Raw genomic sequence first — 24,162 nt, 5'->3', positions numbered from 1 at the left:
AAAAGGATGTGGCGGCTCACACCTGGCTGTCAGCGTTCTGATTGGTGACCTGCGGGCCAAAGAGTCTAAGCAGAGTGGCACATTTGTTACAGTTGATGAACCTGTGTTGACTGTCGCTGACACCTAACGATGTTTGCATCAGGGTTCGCTCTTGGTGTTGTATACCCCATGAGCGTCAACAAACGTGTAATGACGTGTCTGCGCCATTATACGCTGTCCTACAAAATAGTTCCACCACCCTGAAAGTCCCCTGCACTCTACCTCTTCCCTTCCTCTCTCCCATCTCCTGGCAATCACTGGTCTTTTTACCTTCACTGTAGTTCGCATTTTTTAGGAGGTCATATAGTTCGATCATACATTGGCTTCTTTCATTCTTTTACTCAGCAGAATTCCTTGGCTTCTTGCACTGGTTTTATCTGGCTTGCCAAGGTGCAGGTGGCAATCCTTGTCTTACTTCTGTAAGATCGGGTAGATAGAAAGCAGGCCTGCACCCTGTCGTCAAGAAGAGTACAGTGGTGGGGGCACCCCGGGCGGCTCAGTTGGTTAAGCACCTGCCTCTGGATTTTGGCTCAGGTCTGCATGATCTCTCGGTTCGTGGGTTCGAGCCCCGCATCGGGCTTTCCACTCAGCGCAGAGCCCGCGTTGAATCCTCTATCTCCCTCTCGCTCTCTCTGCCCTTCTTGTGCTCATGCTCTCTCTCTCTCTCCTCTCAAAAACAAAATAAATATTGAAAAAGAAGTTTACAATGGTGGTGAAAGACAGAGGTTATTTTTGGCTGACGTTATCAGAGAAGGATTGGCTCAGGAAGTAGCATTGGCGGCGACCACAGAGTGAGGAGCGTTTGGACTGGGTGATCGGGATGTATGGGGACAGAGGGCAGGAACCGAACAAGACACATGGGAAGGTCTGGACATTGGAGGAGGAGAAGTGAATCCTGAAGTATAACTGGAAGAAAAGATTCATTCATATTAAATGAGGTTAATATATAAATGGAGTGGAGCAAACTCATGAGGGATCTGGAACCAGGTGTAAGGAGTATGATCTTTTTTCTTTCTCCTGTCGAATACGTTGTTCTAGGAAAATTAGCCTGGCCACACCAAGTAAGATAGGATCAGGGAGAGATTGGGAGCCAGTTTGCAAGTTGTTGCATGAGATTAAGTTACCCCAAACTGTAGCTGCCATGTGGGCAATGGCCGTGGAGAGGCAGGGCTGGCTTGGGGAGGGGGCGGGTTTTGAGATGCCACCCACAGGACTTCGATGACTGGTTCCGTGAAACAGGAATCGTCAGAGAGGAGTGCCGGGGTGCGACCGGACCACACTTTGGATCCTGTCACTGGGCACCTTTTGTGCATATTTCAGGGTGACAGAGTGCCTGCTGATGTGGAGTTGAGCCGCATCCCATTCCAGGTCCTGTGATCTTGAGTATGGGGCATTTTAGCCACAGAGATGGCTTAATTTCTCTGAAGGACCCAGAATCACCGTACTTCAGGAATCTTAACATTTAGTGGACACAAATGACCATCGAACATCAGACAGTGAAATGGAAAGTAGCTGAAGTATAGAAATAACGCTGTAGATTTCCATAGCCTGAGTGGTTTGATCCTTAAGTCATGAAAAAGTGTGAGACAGGCCAAGCTTTAGCAATAGAAAGTCTTTCAGTTTGATGGCCAACAGTGCATTAAGGGTAATGACATTTTTAATGGACCATCCGTAGGGGACAAATTGCTAATCAGGATGGGTCATTTGTGACCTTCACTGTCACTTATTATAGAAAACTTAATTGGAAACTTTTACCCCTGGGTTTTTTTATAATTCTCAATATTAAATTTAGGCTAGATTACTTTTATTATTAATCATGCTTTTTCCCCCCAAAACATGACAACTTTTTTTGTTTTTTAAAAAAAATTTTTTAAGTTTTTATTTATTTTTGAGAGACACAGAGAGTGAGACAGCATGAGCAGGGGAGGGTGAGAGAGAGAAGGAGACACAGAATCTGAAGACAGACTTCAGGCTCTGAGCTAGCTGTCAGCACAGAGCTCGACACGGGGCTTGAACCCACAAACCATGAGATCATGACCTGAACTGAAGCCAGATGCTCAACCGACTGAGCCACCCAGGTGCCCCACATTACAACTTTTTATAGTGCTTCTTGGGGTGCCTGGGTGGCTCAGTCGGTTGAGCATCCAACTTCGGCTCAGGTCGTGATCTCACGGTTCGTGGGTTCGAGCCCCGCATCAGGCTCTGTGCTGACTGCTAGCTCAGAGCCTGGAGCCTGCTTCAGATTCTGTGTCTCCCTCTCTCCCTGTCCCTCCCCTGCTCATGGTATCTCCCTCTGTCTCTCAAAAGTAAATAATTGTAAAAAAAAATTTATAGTGTTTCTTAACCACCTTGCTGATTTTAAAGATGAAGTTGTCAAAAATATCTTTTTATTTTCACTCAGGCAGTGGTTCTGCATCATTTATTCATGTGAGATGGCAGGGTTGAATTTCTTTCTGGTTCTGCTTTTCAGTAGCTAAAGTTGGGGGTCTTGCATCTCCCGGACAATTGCCATAGTCCGCCTCACTCCGCTTCTGCAACCCAGGCTGCCCGGCCTCCTCCCCGCACTGCCAGTGTTATCTCACTCTTAAAAGCGGATGATATTTGTTCTTTGATGTGAAGTGAAACTGTAGGTTCAGAGCACAAGACAGGAAAATAATTGAGGTTTGCATTTAAGACTTCCAATGCTAAAAAAGAACTACTTTATACTATTTTTGGAATGCTTTATGAATACCTTTTGAATTCCTTAAAATTTAAACCGAGATCATGAAATCTTTAGACCTGTCGAGAATGAGCTCTTTGGGTCTTGAGGTTCTTTGGGGGACCCATCAGGGGCCATTAACATTGGTTTCCCTCCAAGTCGGAGCTGCGTCTCTGGCAGGCTCTGTCTCCTCACCTCACCATCTGTACCTGAGCGGGACAGCCAGCCACTTAGGCGTGCCCTTGGCTGGTCCGCTGTCCAGGAAGGGATGGGAGTCATTTTAAAGAGCAAAATCTGTTAGTCCTCGGCTTAAAAGGTGTCAGTGACCCCCTCTGTGATAAAGTCCAGCTCTTAGGTACAGCCTACAAGTCCCCTCCCGGGGCTCCCATCTTGAGGCCTTCCTTTATCCTCTTGAAATACACCCAGGCCTCGCGCAGCCTCTTCTCTCTGCTTGGAAAGTACTCTCTCACGTCTCTTAGCTTGCTCTTCCGGACTCTGCTTAGTTATCTCCTCTGGACGGTCTTCTGTGACTTTCCGACGCCCCCTTCATTTTAGCGTGGCTCTTCCCTCCTGGTTCCTTGGCACTTTCTCTTAGTGCTTTTGGTGTAGTCTCTTTACAGTACAGCACTATGTTCATTAAGCACTGAGAATGCCTAGCTAGCACGGAGACTCTGTCCTTCTTCTTAGATTCTGCGTGGTCAGCACAAACCTGGACGTGTATCTCAGAATGTGTGTTAAACCCAAATGAAATGAGGGGGAATAAGCCTTGACTAATAACCTTTGAACTGTCTGGCAAATTTGTTTTCAAATTTCAGAAGGATTGTGGAAGCTTAGCTGGATTAGGTAAATGCTTACATATCATGTCTTTATGGGATTCTCAGATTTTGCAGAGGCTTCTTATAGGAGCTCTTTGCATACATATCAGCGTAATAGCCATGCCTGTTAAAGAACATTAAAGAAAATGCAGACAGTGGTGATGGCATCCGTTTATTTTATATTCCATCCACTAGTGATTTTCTAAGGAAACACAGTGTGTCATCAATGTGGGTTTCATGTTTCAGTGTAATTTTATTGGCCGTAAGGACATCACAACCCGCACACCTGCCACATGGTGACAGAATATCACTCAGCAAAATTTGATCCTTGTAAATGTAGGGAGAGTGTGCCACTTTTGCTCTGACTAGTTTCCTTGTGAAAAGAAAGGCTGTGGAAAGGGAGAATGAGAGGGTGTTGCTAAATGGGTAAAACAGAGCTACTATTTTTTAGTCTGCGGATGCAGTCATTCTTAGGGGATCGACAGGTAATGCTTTTACTTGGCACCTCATGGCATTCTGAATTTAGTATTTTATCGTTTCTTATGGCTTTGCACAGCCACGTGATTTTAGTGCGGTTTAACTTTGGATTATTCATCTGCAGCAAAAGCGAAAGTCACCCAGGGCCTGATTGCTGGCTGAAAGCTGCGTCATTGCCACCCTTCCCTGGGGACCAGGCCTGGGCAAAATGCTTCCCTCCTTTGTGTTTATTTTCAACCCAGTAGAATGTTGGCTCTGCGAGGATCTTGTTTCATTATAATTTTATTGAATATAATGACCTCACAGCTAACAGACCTGCCAGGTAGGGGCCAAATACCACTCAGCAAAAATTCGATCTTCAGAAATGCGTGAATTTGCTTTTCATCATAATAGGATGTTAGATCCACGAGGCTGGTGAATATCGTCGGTTTTTTTCATAGTCCGTGTATCTTAGGCATTTAATATGTACCTGGTATAAAAGTATTTGTTGAAAGGATGAGAAAATGAACCCCTGCGGGCCTGGACCGTTTCCCTATCAAGAGACAAATCGGTGGAATTTGAGTTTCTAGGGCATGTAAAATATCAGCTCTGTCCCCAAGTTTTAAACTAAAGACTTTCAAGCCTGCTGAAGAAATAGCGGGTATCGATCAAGTGGAGGTCGCATTTTGGTCCCCTGAAATCCCTGTCATTTCCTCTATTTCTATGGGAGAGTATTGGTGGACTGCCCTCTAACCGTTCAGAAACACCGTGTACGTGCGTGTGTGTGTGTGTGTGTGTGTGCGCGTGCGCTGAGTGTGCCCTTTGACAAGGTTTGGAGGAGATGTTTTAAAATCCTCTTTCCCATTTCTCACGCGCTTCATTTCGCAGTGCTCCCCTTTCTTCCTTAGCAACGTGGAGCTAAGTGTCCTCTAAGACCATTTTCGCCTTCTGTTGAGAGAGTAGAGTGTTAAGAACACCCCACTCCCCCCACCAGGCCTCAGGTCAGGCTGGAGCTGTGTGTGGTGAGGGGTATGTTTTCTAGTTCTGATGGTGCCGGTTGGGGTGTGGCACGGGGCGCACAAGAAGCCTTTTCCCATTTATTCTTTTTGGTTTGGGATGTGGGGTACATTCCACCTTTGGGAGTGGGTACTGCCCAGACTTCCTTCCTGGTTTTTCTTAAGACCAGCATTGGACAGCCAAGGGAAAGGAATGAGTTTTGAGGTTATTCACGAACTGTGGCACAGTGGTTGAAATAAAAGCAAGGATGGTTATTGGAGGCGATGCCATGCATTGGCTCTGCCTTTGGGGACATCTGTGAGCCTTTGTGATCCATGTATTTACATTTTTTTTATTGTTCTGGAAAATAGGATGAGCTGTGGTAGTTCTCAAAGGAAGGACTGCAGTGTAGAAATCCAAGCTTAAAGCTTAAAGAACTCATTGTTTTTTTTAGTTCCTGCAGATGTAGAGGTTTGGATCCTCCTGTCCTGTCTCAGTGGGCGATGTGGTCAGAAGATTGGAGTTCCAGGCCCCTGAGGTTTGCCAGCTAGCTGGGTGCCCAGGGCGGGTCACACGTTGCCCCTCGTGGCTGCGTTTTCTCCCCTATCGATGGGGATGATAACACCACTGGCCCTTCTGGTTTCTTGTACCATTTAAAATAAGACCAAGCGGGACCCCTGGGTGGCTCAGTCAGTCAAGCGTTGGCTTTGGCTCGGGTCGTGATCTCATGGTTTGTGTGTTCAAGCCCGGCATCTGGCTCTGGGATGACAGCTTCAGTGTCTCCCTCTCTCTCTGACCCTCCCCTGCTTGCGCTGTCTCTCTCTGTCTCTCAAAAATAAATAAAAAACATTAAAAAAATAAAAAATAAATAAAATAAGACGAAGCATGAGGAAACATTAAAATCGTGTGAGATGGTATTCTCCTAAAGACCCTGGGTCTCACTTCCTTTCTCCTTGGGTGTGAGGTTTGCTCCCTTGGAAAATTATAAGGGTATTTTACTGCTGATCGCTCTTTTTCTTCTTTGAGCTGGTAGAAAGCTTAAAGCTCAAAGTATAGGGTACTTTTTATAAGGATTTCATGGCACTCATTTGTGCGGTAGCCCATTCCCCTTCTGTATCTGTCTCTGTCTTTGGTTTTCCCTGTGCTTTTCTTTCTAATTTATGCCTGTATAACAGGTACTTGGTGTCAGAAGCCTTAACATGTTTTTAGAACAAACTATTAGATGAAGAACCAGCCAAACAAATAAATACTGCTGCTCCAACTCCCTTTCTTCCCCTTTGAGGACGGACAGCAGAACTACCCCTCTGTGTGGTACTCAGTGTTGGGCACCATTACTTCCTCCACAATGGCGGCCCAAATGTGAGCACTAATCTCTTTAAAGAGACTTCGACTTGGAGTGAGAGGTAAATTCTACCAGCTCCCTGACTAAAAGAGTAAAAACCTTACAATTCTTAGTTGATACCAGGTAAAATTAACATTTTTATAGGAAAATGCAAACAACCTTTATTTGTGTCAAATAATTTGTGTCAACCTTTATTTTGTCATTTGTAATAAACGTAAGTTTTTTCATTTGCTGTCAGGAAGTGTTTAAGCAAGGTATATAATTTATTGCTTTGAGACAGGTTCTTACACAACTGTACTTTTTGTCATCTTTAGAGTGCTCTTGTTTGGGACAGAGTTCTGGGTTATATCCGGAAATAAGAAATAGAGACACCGCCCTTGTGAAAGAAATGTTGACATTGTTTTTTCGAACGTTGGCATTTTAAGTGTTGTTAATTTTGTTAGCTTACACTTTTTAAATTGAAAGTCTGGTACAAGTGGATGATGTTTAACATGATTTAATTTACTGACAGGTTTATAGCAAATGTTTGGCCAGACTGAGGCACACATTCTATTCTTCTCTCCTGAGCAGTGCTAAGGGTCTCAGGGAGAGTGGGTAGTGTGTCTGCTTCCCATGTCCACGCCTCTGCCTGAGAGACACAAGGAGCTGATGGTATGCAGCTTTACGAAGTATGTCAAAGGTTTTGAACTTGCCACAGTTAGAGTATATTTCTCATTTTGGCTCTATGAACTCAAAGTGTAGAACTTATAAGACTTATAAGACCTTTCAGGCAAAAAGTGTTCCCCATGTTTAGAATGCTGTACTGACGAGTCTGTTTGAGATGTAATTAAACAGAACTTAACTTTCTTTTTTCAGTTCTGTCAGGAGGTCCATTGCCTCAAGGGCATGAATTTGAACTGTATGAAGTTAGATTTCATTGGGGGAGAGAAAACCAGCGCGGTTCTGAGCACACAGTTAATTTCAAAGCTTTTCCCATGGAGGTAAGAATAACAAATCATCTTGTAAAATTCTTACTGTTCATGTAAAGTATTCAGTGATTTACTGGGAATGGTTTAGTTTTGAAGTTGTTGCATAACATTTGGATTTTATCAATTTATATTAAAATGATAAAGTACTTAAGGAAATGTAAGCTTGGGGTAGAAAATGACACCTCCCATTAAGTTTGGTGAACTTGGAGGATGCACATGGGCAACTGGCCGTAAAGGTAATCTACACAACTAATGCCCGTAAAGGTAATCTACACAACTAAGTTTCTTTTCAGTATTGTTACTGTTCTAAAAATTCTTCTGCCTCTGCAGATTCAGTAGGTCATTTTTGTAGATGCTATGAATAGATGATAAACCAAAACCCAGTAACTTTTGGGGAAACCTCGACACTAGTCAGAAGTCTAGTTGAGCTATGATTAAAATTGGTAAATTAGTTTTATTCACCCTAGGCAATTAGAGAGAGAGAGAGATTTTTAGACACATTTTGTCTGAAGAAGTCCCTCCTCACTTATCATCTTAGTCAGTTCCTGTTTTTTCTTTAATACCTAGTTGAAGTATCATTTCTTCCATGGGAGTTTTTCTGAGTTCCTTCCCTGAGCAGAACTGAGTTCTCCCTCTTGTGTGTTCCAAGCGTACTTGACCAGTTGCTGCCGTGGCATTCATGGGTTGTAACCTTTGGTGTCCACAGTGTCTCTCACTGACCCTATGGGTTCCTGTTACAGACCGAAGTATTGGTGGCCCCCATTCATGTATTTTTTATTAAAAATTTTTTTTGTAATCTTTATTTATTTTTGAGAGAGAGACAGAGTGCGAGTTGGGGAGGAACAGAGAAAGAGTGAGACACAGAATCCGAAGCAGGCTCTGGGCTCTGAGCTGTCAGCACAAAGCCTGACATAGGGTATGAACTCACGAGTGGTGAGATCATGACCTGAGCTGAAGTTGGGCACTTAACTGACTGAGCCGCCCCGGCGCCCCGCCATTCAGATATTGTAGCTGTACCCCCAGTGTGATGGCAGTAGGAGGTGGGGGCTTCGGGATATAATTAGAGTTAGATGAGGTCAGGAGGGTAGAGTCCTCATGAGTGCAGTTAGTGCCCTTGTAGGAGTCCAGACAGCTCTTGTTTTTCTCTGCTCCTTGCCGTGTGAGGACACAAGAAGATGGCTGTTGATAAGTCCGGAAGTGGGTCCTCACCAGACGTCAGATCTGTCAGCGTCTTGACCTTGGATTGCCCAACTTCCAGAACTGGGAGAGACAAGTGTAAGTCACGCCATCTGTGGTAACTGGGGCCGCAGGCGGCTGTGACAGCTCCTGAAGAGAAAGTCTCCTTCTCATTCGTCTCTTTACGTCCCTCATTTAATCCACTGTTAGGTACGTCTCTGAAATTCAGGCGACGCCCCTGTTGGTCCTGGCCTTGTTTGTATTTCTCCCGGGACCCACGGGTCTCTCCCAGAAGCAGCTCCTCTGTTTGGTAGCCCTTACGGTAGACCTGTGGGGTGGCTGGCGCGGGGGCCTCTTCTCAGTTTGCAGCTGCGCGTGTCCTTAATTAGGTGTGGGGTCGAACATGGCCAGATGCTGTGTCCGGTCCAGCCTTAGCGACCAGAAGTCCCTACTGTGTAATTTATGTAAGTGATATTTGTATTTCAAAGAATGAAGGTAGAGGAAGGATTCCTTGATATTACTTTAATTATCATTAAAAAAAAAAGTCTTTTAGGGGGCGCCTGGGTGTCTCAGTCCACTAAGCATCGAACTCTTGACTTTGGTTCAGGTCACGATCTCCTCTTCCTTGAGTTGGAGCTGCACATTGGGCTCTGTGCTGACAGTGGGGAGCCTGCCTGGGATTCTCTCTCTGCTTCTCTTTGCCCCTCCCCTTCTCTCTCTCTCTCTCTCTTTCAAAAATAAAAAAAATCCCATTGGAATCATGATAACTCTTTCATTAAAAAAAGGCTCAAGTGTTACAAGCGAAACATTAAGTGTTTTAAGGATGGAGGGGACAGCGCAGGGTGTGAGCAGTGCCTGAGTTTGGTTGGGAGGGTGTAAACGAGCGCAGCTTCGTTAAGGCTTTGATGGGAAAGGACGGGTCTTCAAACGGTACCTTCCTGGGGGCAGTTCTTCTCAAGTGCCTACAGACATCGTCTGACTTCTGCCACCTCAAAACAGTTCTGCCCTGTCTCTGGGTCACCTGTGGCTACAGTGCTGTCCTCACCCAACAGGAGGAGGATGCGTCAGCGAGGAGAGAGGGCACAGACCAGTCCCAAACAGTTAAACCTGCAGGGCAGTGGAGGGCCGAGTGGGGGGCGGGTGGAACAGTGGACGGTCAGTGGCTCAGACCTGCCTCTTCTTTGAGATTGAAAGACCCCCTTCATCGCTTCCTCTCAGCCAATCTTTAGAGACATACTGTAATATAAAAAAATGTAGGGACTGATGGCAGTAAGTGGGTAGGCAACAACTTCCGGATGAGCACTTAGTGGCTTTGCTTGCGAAACACCACACGTACAGCCTTGAGAAAGCGTGATTAGACTGAGTGAGTCAGCTCTTCGCCGTGCATTTCCAGACCACATGTTCAGACTGGTGCTGTCACTGGGGCATCGTAACCACTCCCGTCCACTAAGTACAGGTAATGGTTTGTTTTGAGTAAAGATTAAATTCTGATAAGCTTTGTTTCTGCAGAAATATTTATATTTAGGATAATGGAATTACTGGCAGTAATTTTTCCAAAATAGGTGATGAAGAATATTTATACTCTTTGTTATCCCAGGTTATCCCTGATCCAATCCTGGAGAAAACTCTTGTGTCATCATCCGACGTTGGTTTAGCGTTGTATCCCATGGAGTGCATAACAGCAAGGGGTGTGCAGAAGTAGACAGGGAGACCTACAGGCCATGTGTTTTCTTTTTTTTAATTAATTTTTTTAACATTTATTCATTCTTGAGTGGGGGAGGGGCTGAGAGAGAGGGAGACACGGAATGTGAAGCAGGCTCTAGGCTCTGAGCTGTCAGCACAGAGCCTGATGCGGGGCTCAAACCCACGAGCTGTGAGATCATGACCAGAGCCGAAGTCAGAGGCTTAACGAACTGAGCCACTCAGCCAGGAGCCCCGGGCCATGTGTTTTCTGTTTATGTGTTTTGTTTTGCTTTGTTTTAATGGCGGTTACGAACAGTGAGCTGGGTGTCCAGGGGGAAGGCGGCTCCCCCGGTGTGCTGAGAGGAGAGAGTCACTCCACATAGAATAGTCCAGGAGGGAACGAGATGGCTGAAGTGGAGACAGGTGACTTGCCACTGGTCCCCTGCTCCTGAACTGCCCTCCAGGGCCACCTTGAACATAAGGGCACGGCAAATAGAACAGTGGTGAGTGAGGATTACCAGGATTCTTTTGGGCATGTAATTAAAATTTTTTTAAAGATAACTGTGTTTTATTCATTTTATTTTATTTTTTTAATATTTATTTTTGAGAGAGAAAGAGAGAGAGTGTGAGAGGTGGAGGGGCCGAGAGAGAGAGAGGAGACACAGACTCTGAGCTGTCAGCGCAGAGCCCGATGCGGGGCTCCGGTCCACAAACTTGTGAGATCATGACCTGAGCTGAAGTCAGATGCTCAACCGACTGAGGCACCCAGGTGCCCCTAAAGATACTTTCCATGTGTTATTTATACTTTAAGACTAACTTTAATCTCTAAATCACCTGTCTACACATACTTCCTTTTTATTAAGTTTGCTTAAATGAATGGCTTACTAGACACGATTATTTACGACGTATATTACACGAAATATAGGAACGGGTTGTAGCAGTCATTCATCAGCCTCCCTACTTACTTTGTAAAATTTTACATACATACAGTAAAAACACTTCTGAATATTTTTGATGCCACTCTAGCCAGCACGCACATCACTTCAAATATTAACACAGTTTGTGACTTTAAATAGTTTAGCCTGCAGCTCTCTCGCTAAGCGGGGTGGATAAAGCATGCCGCTTCTGGTTCTCCTTCTGGAGCTTCTTAGTTTTGAGACACACACGAGCTTCCATGGCATCTGAACTTCTTGCTGTGTTTTCATCTTGTAAACCTGAATTCTGTGGTTCATACTCAAGGTTTAGGCTTGTGTGACCGTGTCTTAGCAAGAGAAAAACAAACTGCCGCATTTTTCTTCCTGTTCCCCGACAACCTGATGGATTTGTACGTGTTAACGCCATTCTTAGAAATGTCTGAGTCATGTCTGCCGGCTGGAATTCTCCTACTTAACGTGTAGCTCTTTTGCACTATGATATTTAACCGAGATGGCAACAGGAGGGGGAGGTCGTTGATGTGAGAGGAGTCTGAGACCTACTCAGATGAATTCCTGTGTCTTTGTCCTTCTGATCGCTGCAAAAGCTTCGTATTTTCATTGGACAGCGTTAGATCCCATATGTCCGGAAGTGCAACTTTAATGCTGTCACTTTGTCCACAGCGGCGTGCTGCACGCATCCACCATACCCTGAGGATTATTCATTCCATTCACATTAATTTTTGTAACAAATTGAAGCACTGGAGGAAACTGCTAAGTATTTGGGGTCAAGTTAGACTTTCAGGCTGTATGTTCTGTTTTGGGCACTTGTCTAAGAAGACTCTCCACTTTGCCAGTTCAAGGGACCCTCATGTCGTGGCTGTAGAACTCTTGGGAAATGATGATTGATCTTTACACATGAATTGCTACCTTAATACTTCTATGGAGGAGTGTTTCCCGGGCATTTAGATTTTATGCTGGAGCAATAAACTTTAAAAACGAGGATGGGGAAACCGAGAGTGTGGCCGAGTTTTGTTTTTTTCCAAATAACATTATTTACTGTCATCATTTTATAGAGAGAGCATCTTTATGAGCTGAATGTAGGAAGGATACAGGCTCAGAATGCACATGGGCCTGTAAGGTGAGATTTTAAGAAACTTGTCACCTTAGTTCTGGTTTCTCATTTCAGTACAGATTAATTGGCCGTCTTGTCAGGATGGGCACTGGTCCCGCCTACAGACCAGCTGGAGACCATGCATGGCTGGTCTTTCTTGCCCTCTGGACCTAAAAGTTTATAATTTGAGAGTGAATTACCAAGGAAGAATATATTGTCGGAGAGATTCTTACCTTTCTATTGTATATTTAAAGATCAGCTCTTGCTCTGTAGTCTCTGAAAGGACTCCGTGGTAACTGAGCCACATACCAGCTATTTGTGGGGAGTTGAGTGGATTAGGTAAATATTAAAAAAAAAAGGTAAGTTTGATTGTGCGGAGCAGGACTCTTCACTTGTGAAGAGTCAAGGCCTTGGTTGCGAAAAAGGCCAACAGAATATTTTTTTTAAAGTTTATTTCATTTTTTATTTTTGCGCAAGACTGAGCATGAGCAGGGCAGGGGTAGAAGGAGAGGAAGACACAGAATCTGAAGCAGGCTTCAGGCTTCCACGCTGTCAGCACAGAGCCCGATGTGGGGCTTGAACCCATGAACCGTGAGATCATGACCTGAGCCGAAGTCAGAGGCTTAACGGACTGAGCTACTCAGGTGTCCCAGGCCAAAGAACGTTTTGAAGAATGTGTCTCTTAAGAGAGGGCCAATGCTGAATATTCCGCCCCCCCCACTCTCCTGGTCTGGGCTCTTCCTGTATTATCCTATATTTTTGTTACCTTTTCAGATACAAATCTACAAATACTACAGATTATACTAGTGTCTACTATTTAAGTTTTCTTTTAGAGAAAATGATCATGCCTTTTGCTTTACTTCCTCCTAAGCCATTTGCATAGTCATCTGCCTGCCTGACGAAAAGACCTATATTGATTTCCGTTTATTTTAAGACTCTGGGGAGCTACCAGCAAGAGTTTGCGTGGTCAACAGTGAAAGGAGGAGCGTCTTTTCAAGTTACTTTATTCCCATGGAGGTCTCAAACAGAGCTTCATATTTGTGAATCGCCTCCGAAATAGAGACTCCATTGATTTTTCCTTGACTTCAGTGAGAGGATATGATGAGATTAGATCTAGAAGATACATAGTTAAGTAATTTATTTTTAAAAGGAACATCAGAGATCACCGAGGGCAAACTCCTGTTTAACCTAGGAGAAATACGAAGTTCCTGAAGGTTAAGGGTCACAGGGCAACCTGGTGGAAGCCATATGTATGGCCCAGGGGGACAAGAGGGTGTTTTAGTTCATGAAATATCCCATTTAAAAAAGAATTATCCTTTACTACTGGTCTTTTCTCTAATCGGTTAGATTGAAAAGAGACAACACAACAGCCTTTGTCTCCCTGTCTCCCTGCCTCCCTCCCATGTGCCTGAGAGGGTCCTCTGTGTGCAGCACCCCTGTTCAGGAGGGGAGTGCTGGGGACTTGCAGAGGACTTGTTTTTTTCACTTTTCAAAGCCCATTATTCCTAAAAAAATCCACTCTAGTTTGAGATTTTATTTGCAATAATCGTTAATACTTTGGATTGAGGTTGCTTTAGAAGGAAGGAGGTAAGACTGATGGCAAAGGAAATGATTCAACATTTGAATGTTCAACTTTGGGAAGTTTTTTTATTTTGATCAGAAAAAGGAACACACTGTAAATATGATTGTTATGATTATAATTTGGCATCCTGGAATCTTCCACAGGGCTAGCAGATTGAGCCTCGTGGATAAACAGGTGAGGGAATTAGAACCTTGTGCTATGGCCACTCTGTGGTCATAATTGCGGAAACTCCCTCTCACATCTGGGTAAAAAAAATAATAATAACAAATTTTATGTTTCCTGAATTCTGATGAAGACTTGCAGTTTTACTACATAAAAATCACAGTAGCTGCTTTGATTTAGCGTGTTTATTTTCTCATTTGTGAAAATGTATTTAGTGTAGAAACTTCACAGTTTACTGAATAGAAAATAAATTACAGTGTTGAACAAACAGAAATGTTCTTTTAGCTGTACCACATGATGTGGCAATCTGCCATTTCCACTTAGAAACACAAGTGTGGAAGGCCAACCTGACCTCTGAGTAGTCTTTGAAGGTGCCTTTCATTTTATATTTGTAACTATTTCTCTTAGTAGATTATTCTTTGTTGTTGTTTGAAAATGTATAAAATGTTTTTGGCAAACTAAATTTGGAAGAATCATTTATATGTATGTTTTTACAATGTAAGGCAAATTTGTGCAAAATGAAAAATTGTTTTTATAAATGTATCTGGTGTATAATTAATTTATAAGTGGTTATAGACTCTCAAGTAGAAACTGTTTTAAATTGGGTTCTAATAGATATAAATTCTACAATAAAATACATCTCTTCGTGTGCCTTCAGATAAGAAATAGACTCTGATTTAAGTATATAGTTCATAACCAGGTGGCCATCTTTAACTCCTTTCCATCTGTTCATCCATTTATTCATCTCTTTTTGTTCATGCATCCATCCATCCATCCATCTGTCCGTCCATGTGTCCATGCATCTGATCAAGTGTTTCTTGGGAATCTGCTGGTCAGGTTCAGGCCTCAGCTCTGGGGATACAACAGTGAGTGTCAAAGGCAACCCGTGGGGTTTATTGTATTGTGTGTGGGCGGGGAGGGGGTGCAAATGCAGCGCACGCCATTTGTCTCCTACCCCCTTGTCCCCTAAATCAGGTGTTAAAGGGCCTCATCCCCTCTACCCTGTCTATGCAGTATGTGAACTCAGGCTATTAGAGAAGCTAAGTACAGGGAGGTTTTCAAGACACTTACTAGAAGACAAGTACGTTATTTGAGGTGTAAATGATTGTCAGCCAAACAAGATATTTACTGACTAGTACACGAAAGGCACTATGAGGTGTGACTGCTGCCGGGTTAACTAACTGTGATGACCTAATGAGAATCAGCAAGACACAGGATAGGAGAGTGGTGATGGTGGGGGAAGCTAGGAAAGGGCTAGCTTCTGGAAAGCCGCTGGAGAGCCGGCCAGTGCTGCTGCTGCGGTGCCTACCGCGTCCGATCCCCTGCAGATTGCCGGGGGAACACGTGGGGGAGGGGTCAGGGTGCCTGGGTTGGTGGGCGTGGAGGCTGGGAAGTCAGAAAATCCCGGATTCAGGTCACAGCTCTGGGACCCTGGGCAAGGTAGTAAGCCTCTCGGTGCCCAGATGTTCTTGTGTATGAAGAGCGTTGGGAAGTAGGGTCTGACTCTTGATTTTAGCTCAGGTCATGATCTCGTGGATCGTGAGTTTGAACCCCAGACAGGGCTCTGCACTGATGGAGCGGAGCCTGCCAGGGGTTCTCTTTCTCCCCCTCTCTCTCTGCCCCTCACCCACTCTCCCTTATTCTATCTCAAAATAAAGAGATAAACTAAAAAATTATTTTAAAAAATCTAGTGAAAAATTCCTGAGGAGAAAGCAAAAGGCCTGTTTGGTTACTACATAGAATATGAATGGAGAAAAAAATCTTGTTTTCTTTAAAACCCCAGTTCCACCCTTTACTTGAATACATTGTCCTCTACAAGTCTAGTCAATATGTTTCCTGAGACGGAGACATCTTTTTATGATTATTGTGTGTCCACATGCAGTAGAATTTATAGCATCAGCTTATTTTGTTGTGAAAATCAAATAAATATTTCCTGTGTAAGGGGAGGATTGGCGTGGTAAAACTTCTAATCGAATAGGAGAATCATCAGAAGTTTTTTAACTTTGGAAGGTGTGGGGTGTTTGTTTTTGGTGTGTAAGAATGACAGCTTAAAATGGCACAGTGATATCGGTAAGATAACTTGCTTGCGCCGCGGCCACCACTTTGCTGTGCTTGAAAACATTTTTTCTTTTAGCTTCTTAGTGAGACATATAACAGGAACTCACTATGGAATCCTACAACAACGTGTCCCGGCCCCTATGGGAAACCGGAATTTTTGGTGCCGTGGTTTCCCAGGAGGAAGCCTGCTCTGGTGATCGGTACGCTCTATCTAGTCGTTGAAGTTCAATTCCTTCGTGGGGACATAAGGATAATACAGTTGTACTTACCCTCATGGAACTCGGAGAGGCTGTAAAAATTAATGGTGTAACGTTGGAGGCGCCGTGCACTGAGTAGTTATACGGTAGCTTAAACACAATCTAGGGTTCACCTAACGTCCTTTGTTGAAGCATTGTTAGGGCGTAATTAGCTGAAGTGGATGTAAATGTAATTTATGACAATATGGTTCTATTGTTGTTGCCGTTTTTTTATAAGCCCTAAATAGAAAACAAAGAAATTCAGATTTTAAACTGTCAAATATAAACATTAAGTATAAAGGGAAGACATTTCTGCTTGTAGCACCTGACAGATGAAAGATGGGCCTTTTTCCATCAACTAATGTTTTCACTAGGGGCCCTGAGGCGAGTGTGTTCTCTAAACCCAGTTTAACGAGTCACTTAGAGCTCCGGTGGATAGACCTTATTCAGCGGAACCAATTTATTTGGCTTCTGAGTTAATGTATTTCTCAGGAACATCCCTTGATGAGGTCTCTAAATGGATGAGTTCTCTGAGGAGATCTGTAAAGGGCTCCCTTTCTCCAGCCGAGGATTTGAACAGATAAGAAGTAGGGCATTATTAGAGTCGTCAGGTGGAGAACAGAACATCACCTCTGTTGCGCATGGAACTATCCTGGACACATGGCTTAGAGAGAAAAGGCTCTGCCCCCCTAGTTACAGGCAAGCGGCCGGTGGGCGGGTTTATTAGCCTGTTCTCCAAGGGGAGCTCTTGGTTCAAAAGAGGGAAAAGAGAAAGAGGAGGGGGTTAGTCGAAGAGTGTAGAGGAAGGCCGGCCTTGTTTAGGCAAAATCCCTCTTTCTCCGAACAAGGAGGAGGCATTTCCTACCATAAGACAGACTCTTAAAACTTCTCCCACTTCTCCTTTAAAATTCGATGGACTAGCCGCTAGCAAGAGACCAGCTACGTTTGGGATTCAGTGGAGGGAGTACGGTTTCCTTTTATTGCAGGTTGGTTCATTTTCACCATCTGGGACCAAATCCCTTTTTGGTAGCTGCTCCTTCGTAGCTAAGACAGTCACACAATTTCCTCCTTTCTAGAAGGAGCTGGGAGATAGAGTGAGCAAGGATTTTGATGCATGTGCAGGATTTAATTTTTTTCTTTCTAACGTACGTGGATGGGTTTTTGCCCAATGTAGCATCTCAGCTTGGGCCAGTTATTGTTTAAACCAAAGATATAAATGTGTTTATATGTAACTTTTTCTTCTCAAAAATCGTGACCTAGGTCCGGGGCTTACGTCATTAATCCTATTCCGAATCTGGGTTGTACGGTGCTGGAACTATTCTGCAATAATTTTTAAGAACAAATGTCACTTATCCACCTTGTCATGGAGAACAAGTAATCACAGATGTTTATCAGTGGGCATTGTTTCTAATTAGCTTATCAGCCACGACGTGCTTTAACTCTGCTCTAATCTTGCTGTTTTCTAGCCAATCTCGAGCTTGCCTGTGTGGGTCAAGGACGTGGGTCTAGTGGAATACAGGCCGTGCCATTAGTAACGTTTGTTACTTTTTCCTTAGCTTTAGTGGATTGCCATCGTTAGGCTTTCTCTTTGAGAGGCTGTTTTCCCCCTAAGCAGGTGTAAGGAAAGGTATGATTGGGTTTTGAGTCTCGCAGGAAAGCAAGATGGCGGAGTGGTGCCTACCATTCTGTTAGCAAACATTCGTCAAGTGTCAAACCCCGTGGGATACACGACATGTAAACAGCAGCACTTGTGCTTAGTGATTCTGTAGTCTGGTGGGATTAAGGTAAAAGCATGTGAGGGGATAACAGTGGAAGGGCCAATGTAAAGCGATGCAAAACAATTAGGGAGCGCCTGCTGTGTGCTTGTGCTGTGTGTGGTGCTGACCTGTAACAATCCGGGAAAAATAATCCAGGTCTAGAAGAGGTTCCTGTTCCCAACAGAGTGCCAGGAAATAGCTGTCCTATGTGAAAAATGCCTTAGCTGAGGAAGTATAAAAGGGAACAGACATGCTTTCTGCTGGACTCCGGGAAGGCTGTGGAAAGGAAAGGAAAGGTACTGGAGCTGGGCCCTGACGATTGGGTAGAAGTTTGCAGGATAAAAACAATATAGAAAAAAAAGGCGGATGCAAGAATATTGGAAAGCACAAGTGCGGTAGGGCTTGGTGAGTGATTAGAAAAGGCCAGTGTGATGCTGAGAAGTGGAACTTGAGTAACTGAAGTACCCACGAGACAATCGGAAAATCCAGGACTCAGAAAGGGAGGTACGGTGGTGGAGAGAGCCTGATAAACTTCAGTTAATAAATGATGCTCTCTTAACAAGGATCACTTTACTCAATTCAATCCCTATTGTTTTTAATCCACGAATACTCTCAAATTAGGTAAAAAAAAAAAAAAAAAACAGGAGTTGGGGTAGCAATTCCTCGAAAGGTTGTAAAGATGCTCTCAGCAGTAGAGAAGGTGAAGAGCTAAGACTTGAAGTTTACTTAAGCCTTACACAATTTGAGTCTTAACGAAAGCAGGGCCAGTCTTTCTCCACACAACAGAGAAGTGAATTAAACTGAGGATGACCAGAGTTTAGTTTGTGTTTATTGTTAATTGGAGTTGATTTGTTTTCTCAGGGAAAGAATTTTCGGATTTGGAATTTTCACCTCCTCTTTTTAGCGGGATGGTGTGACTGTATTGATCTTCAGAGGAACATGTATTTCTGCCCAGGTTTCCTAGGCAACATCCAGCAGACCCTCTCCTTTTTGGTGTTGTTTTTGAAAAGACTTTTCTCTTGTTGTCTGTGCTTCTTGGAATTGTTGGGCTTGTTCTTGTCCAAAAGACAAGAGTCCAAGAGACTCTTGCTGTACCAGGAGTCTCTTCTCCGTTTCTTCTGGCCATGTTATTTTTTAACGTGGATGTCCTGCCCTGTCAGTGCACCTGATGGCCTTTAGAACTTGCTGTATTTTAAACATTAAAGAAAATGGCAGAAATGGGAAGGATAGTGACTAGGAAAACCATAAATAAAGATGCATCAAGTTACATGGATGTTTATGTCTCTGTATATCTAAATTGTATTAGAGATTTTATTTCGAATTTATCAGGAAATCCATATTTGTGCAAACAACCACAGCATTTTGTTTTAGCTTATTAGGATTTGTGTTAGTAGGGTTACTGCCTTGCTGAGCCAGACAGAAGGCTCTGGAGAGCTAGAACCCAGTCAAATTTGAACTGTCTTTATAGGAAGAATTATCCTTTGTTATTTGAGTCTAATATCAGAAACATCTTGGTTGCGTCATTTACTGAATAAATATTGAATCCTGTGGGGACAAAGATTTGAGATAATGGCAGATTGTTTTGCCTCTCCCCAGCCTTCCCTTTCTGGGGAGGGGGGTGGGGGGCATTGGGGAAGATAGTAGGTATAAAATTGGGTGGACCAAATACTACAATTTGGAGGTAGATAAGGTTCAGTAAGCATGTACCTCATGTTACACTTGTCAGAAAGGAATGGAGGGGCAGCTGGGTGGCTCAGTCGGTTAAGCTCAGGTCATGATCTCACGGTTTGTGGGTTTAAGTCTTCTGTCTGGCTCTGCTTGGGATTCCTGTTCTCCTTCTCTCTCTCTCTCTGCCCCTCCCCTGTGTGTGCATTCTCTCTCTCGCTCTCTCAAAATAAATATACATTTAAAAAATTGAAAAAAAAAAAAAGAATGGGGACTTTGAGTGGGAGGCTTGGGAGCACTGCGTGTCGTGAAATGACGTGAGGTTGCCAGGAGGGAGAGGGAATTGAAGGAAAGATGTCAAGGTCAACTGAAGTCATGCTGAATTTGAGATTGGTTGAGATTTTTATATAATTAAACTCAATGATAAATCATAGGAATTGTCACATTGGGAAGTTTGTTTGATTTCTAATAGAACCTCAGTTCCTGCCCTATAGACGGCTCTAAAGAAATATAAATAAGTGAGTGAAAGACATATGGGAAAATTCTAGGCATTGGACCAGGTTCTGAGGATGTAAGTAGGACAGTTGGGACCTCCTCCCACCTGGGGGACTTCGTCCTTGCTGTCCCCCTGTCTGGAATATTCTTCCACCAGGCAGCCATTAACTTGCCCCTTCAGCAACTTTGGGTCTCTATTCAAATGTCACATAATCAGCGAGGCTAACTTTAGCTTTCCTTAACCTGCTTGGTTTTCTCTGTTGCATTTCACAGTAATTTAATAATACATATAATATAGTGATTTATTCATAAATACTGTATATCCCTGCTGTATGTATGGCTATTTTATAGTAATGTAGGTGGAGTTTAGGAGATCTAGAAATTAAATAGCTGAAAGTAAACCTTGAGTGGCAGGTGGGACCAAGAATGGGAACCCTTAAATGTCAGGTTTATATTGATATCCTTTTCTTTGGTCAGATGTGTGATGTGTATGTGGCATTTCACTAAGGGCAGTGCCGATCACTGTTCTGCATTTCACAGTTACACATTTTTTTTCATGCATTCACCAAATATTCGTTGAGCACCTACTATGTGTGTTGGAGGCAGTCTTCGGTATTAGGGAACAACACTCCAGTGACAAAATGCCCGAGTTGGGCTCCAGCAGGTCCACCGTCCTGAAGGATGGACGGTGTCGGCGAAAGAGAGAGTGAGAGAGCCTTGGCTTGCTTTCTGGTCACCAGGCAGCATCTCTTTATTGATAGATCAAGTGTTAACATGATATCAAAAAAGTGGAATTTTTACTACAAATAATTCTCAGTGATAAAATATTTTAAAAAGTGTACAGAAGCAGGTTTTACAGAGGCATTTTTGCAGTATTATTCTAATTTTAGTGAGGTAGTTAACTTTTACAAATAGGATAACAAGATATTCTCAGTGAGAAGGAGATAACATACACATCTGTTTAAACAAGTAGTAAATCTTACTACTAGAAGATAGCAGGGTTGCAAACACATTTGTTTATATCAATAACACTAAGATTCAGGCATAGACTAGGCTAGGAGTCATTCTGTCTGGCTCACAAAAGGAGGAATGTATTTGTGCTGGTTAGTAAGTTGCTTGTGTCAACCTTGTTATTTGCTGTTGAAGGTGTAAGCGCCATAGGGGCCCTAGATGTGCTGGCCTTTGTATATGAGTTTAAGTTTTAACTATCTTTACCCATCCTCATAATGGGTATCAGTGTGAGGGAAGGTATTTTGTGGCACCAGTTAGCAAAGGTATGTGCAGTAACTTATGCTTGGCTCTTGTCTGTTTCTTATCTCTAAATTAGGCTCTTTTTCTGCGGGCCAGAGTTAATAGTCACTCTTGTGTTGTTTAACCCCCTTTATAATCTATGTCTTGGGTTTGTGAGGCTCATTAGAAGAGCCTTCCGCCAAACGTCTGCCGTGCCTTGTTTACAATCTTCTTTGTAGAGGGGGGAGTAAGCTTCTCCCCGTGAGGTATCTGATCTTGAGCATTGTGAGGCCTGATCAGTAACAGCAGTGTCATTTCCAACATGAGTCCCCTTCCAGTAAGGAGGTACCAGTTTTGCTTCAAGGCAGGAGCTGTGCAAACATTTGCCATTTCCTTGCTGTGACTGTGTCATCCAGCAAGGCTGACGCGGCTCCCAGCAACTCATCTTTTCCCTGACCAGGTGCAGTCACGCCTCAGGGACAGGGCAGGGGGACAGGCCTCTCCTGGCGCTAAGCAGCGAGGCACTCCGAGGTTTGGGGCCCAAGCAGAAATGAAAGTTTCATGAGGGTAGATTTTCAGAGCTGTCTGGGGGCAAGAGACTGTGCAAACTTGCTGCACCCTCACCAGGAATTTTCCCTCTACCGGTGAGTGCAGATAGCTCCCAACAACAAAATACACAGAAATCACTTTCCTTCTAAAATTGTACTTTTGGTGAAATGTAATCATTTTCATTGATCAGGCATGTGATGCTTTGGGGAAGCCATTTTAAAAACTAGGTGTGATGTTGGGATGACGTCACCTACAATGTCAGCGACACGGGAAAAAAGAAGGGAGTGTGAGAGACGAGGAGGGGAGAGAGCATTCCGAGCTTACCAAGGGTTTTGCTAGCTTGTTTGGAGATCAGGTGAAAGGAGCGGTCCGTGATTCCTCTAAGATTTGGGCCTCTGTAGCTGGAAAAATGGTGGGCCTCTTAAGGAATGCCAGAAGGGGGGACCGTTTGGGTGGGAAATCGTGGTGCACACTTTGATTTGTTTTGAGTTGGACAGCTGCCTTGCACCAAGTGGAAATGGCCAGGAAAAGGCCTGTATCTGTAACTCAGAAGAGCGGCCACCAACCAGCATTTATGACAGCAGCTTATACTGTTTCCTTATGTATCTGTCTGGGTCTGGCTCCAGGTAAATGAGTTACAGTAAACGAACACACTTCATCCTTTCTTCCAGTGCCATGGAAGGCAGTTACAATTTTAATTTGGTATCTATCACTACTGCTTATTGGTATCACAGGAATATGGAATGTTCCTGAGTAAGCCTGGTCATGCAGTACTTTACCAAGGGGAAATTAAATTCTTAATCCGAGCTAATGGCCATTTGATGCCCTTGGTTTACATATTATGATTGTAACAATCATAGTGGTATATGTTGTCTTTATCCACACCAATAATTAATCTGTTTTTGGAACGTACTAAGCTACTTACTTCAACAATAAACTAATAATAAAATCCACTGTTTATCGCTAAGAAATATTAGTGTGAGTATAAGAGATTTAGGACTAGATTAACACTCCTAAAATTGCTTTAGCTGGTGATACATTTTCTGCTTACTGATAACTGGTTTATGTTTTTCATGTCTTTTTTCCCCCCGGGTATTTAAAATGATATAGAAAACGCTTCTTAGAATACTTTGCGAGAAGCTCTAGATCAGAGCAAAAAGCCCAATATACTTTGTTTATTCTTAGACACAATTTTACGTTCAAGAAATGCTGCATTTTGCCTACCAGAACCCCAAATTTGAATTAAAATAAAATTTTTCTTTTTTCTGCATTATTAGCCTGTGCGCACATCTAAAGGATTGGATGTAAGAAGCCAAGGGAGTGCTTTTGTTTAGCATCCTACATCCCTTTTAGAGGGGTGCCTTGCAACTCAGAAAGAATCAGTCGTTTTTCCTTCCACATTACAGAAAGTTCCAGAGGGCAGTTCCCGGGTTGGTTAATTCAGCTGCTAACCCAGGTTTTGAAGGATCGGTTGCTTTGTTTTTCTGCTAAGTCATTTCAGCACTGTGGCCTTTTCCTTGGTCACTCTTGGTTGCAGGATGGCTGTATCACATCTTAGCACCACATCCTCACAGACCAGTGATGAAAGGTTGTAAGAGGACTTTATTTTCTTGCATTAATTTTTTGGTAACATTTATTTTTGAGAGATTGAGAGAGACAGAGCATGAGTGGGGGAGGAGCAGAGAGAGAGGGAGACACAGAATCCAAAGCAGGCTCCAGGCTCTAAGCAGTCAGCATAGAGCCCGATGCAGGCCTTCAACTCACGAACTGTGAGATCATGACCTGAGCTGAAGTTGGGTGTTAAGTGACTTAGCCACCCAGGTGCCCCTATCTTCTTGCGTTAAAAAGTTGTTTTATTGGAAAAATATTTACATACCATAAAATTCATCCATTTGAAGTGTCCAGGTTGGTGGCTTCAGTATATTTACAGTGTTGTGCCACATTACCATGGTCTAGTTTTAGAACACCTTCATCACCCCGTAAAGAAAGTCACTCCTTGTCCCCTACCCCAATCCCCAGGCAACTAGTAATCTTTCTGTTCTAGACATTTCTGTTCTAGATTTGCCTATTCTAGACATTTCATAGTAACAGAACCATGCAACGTTTTCACGGTTCATTTATCCATGTTGTAACCTATATTGGCACTATATGACTTTGATCCTCTGAAAGTGTTCCATTGTATGGATATACCTCGTTTTGCTTACCTGCCAGTTGATGGACACTTAGGTTT

General features: G+C 43.5%; 1 protein-coding gene across 1 annotated transcript in view; it reads left to right on the top strand.

Annotated features, from left to right (window-relative positions):
* CA8 (carbonic anhydrase 8) overlaps positions 1–24,162 on the top strand; it is an 86,599-nt gene that overhangs the window by 4,890 nt on the left and 57,547 nt on the right. The window contains exon 3 of the mRNA XM_029923400.1: positions 7,202–7,326. Within this exon, the coding sequence (XP_029779260.1) occupies positions 7,202–7,326 (125 nt within the window). The remainder of the gene's footprint in view (positions 1–7,201; positions 7,327–24,162) is intronic.

This window comes from Suricata suricatta, chromosome 15, assembly GCF_006229205.1.
Source record: "Suricata suricatta isolate VVHF042 chromosome 15, meerkat_22Aug2017_6uvM2_HiC, whole genome shotgun sequence".
NCBI classification, from domain to species: domain Eukaryota; kingdom Metazoa; phylum Chordata; class Mammalia; order Carnivora; family Herpestidae; genus Suricata; species Suricata suricatta.
This window is presented reverse-complemented; position numbering and strand designations above follow the sequence as displayed.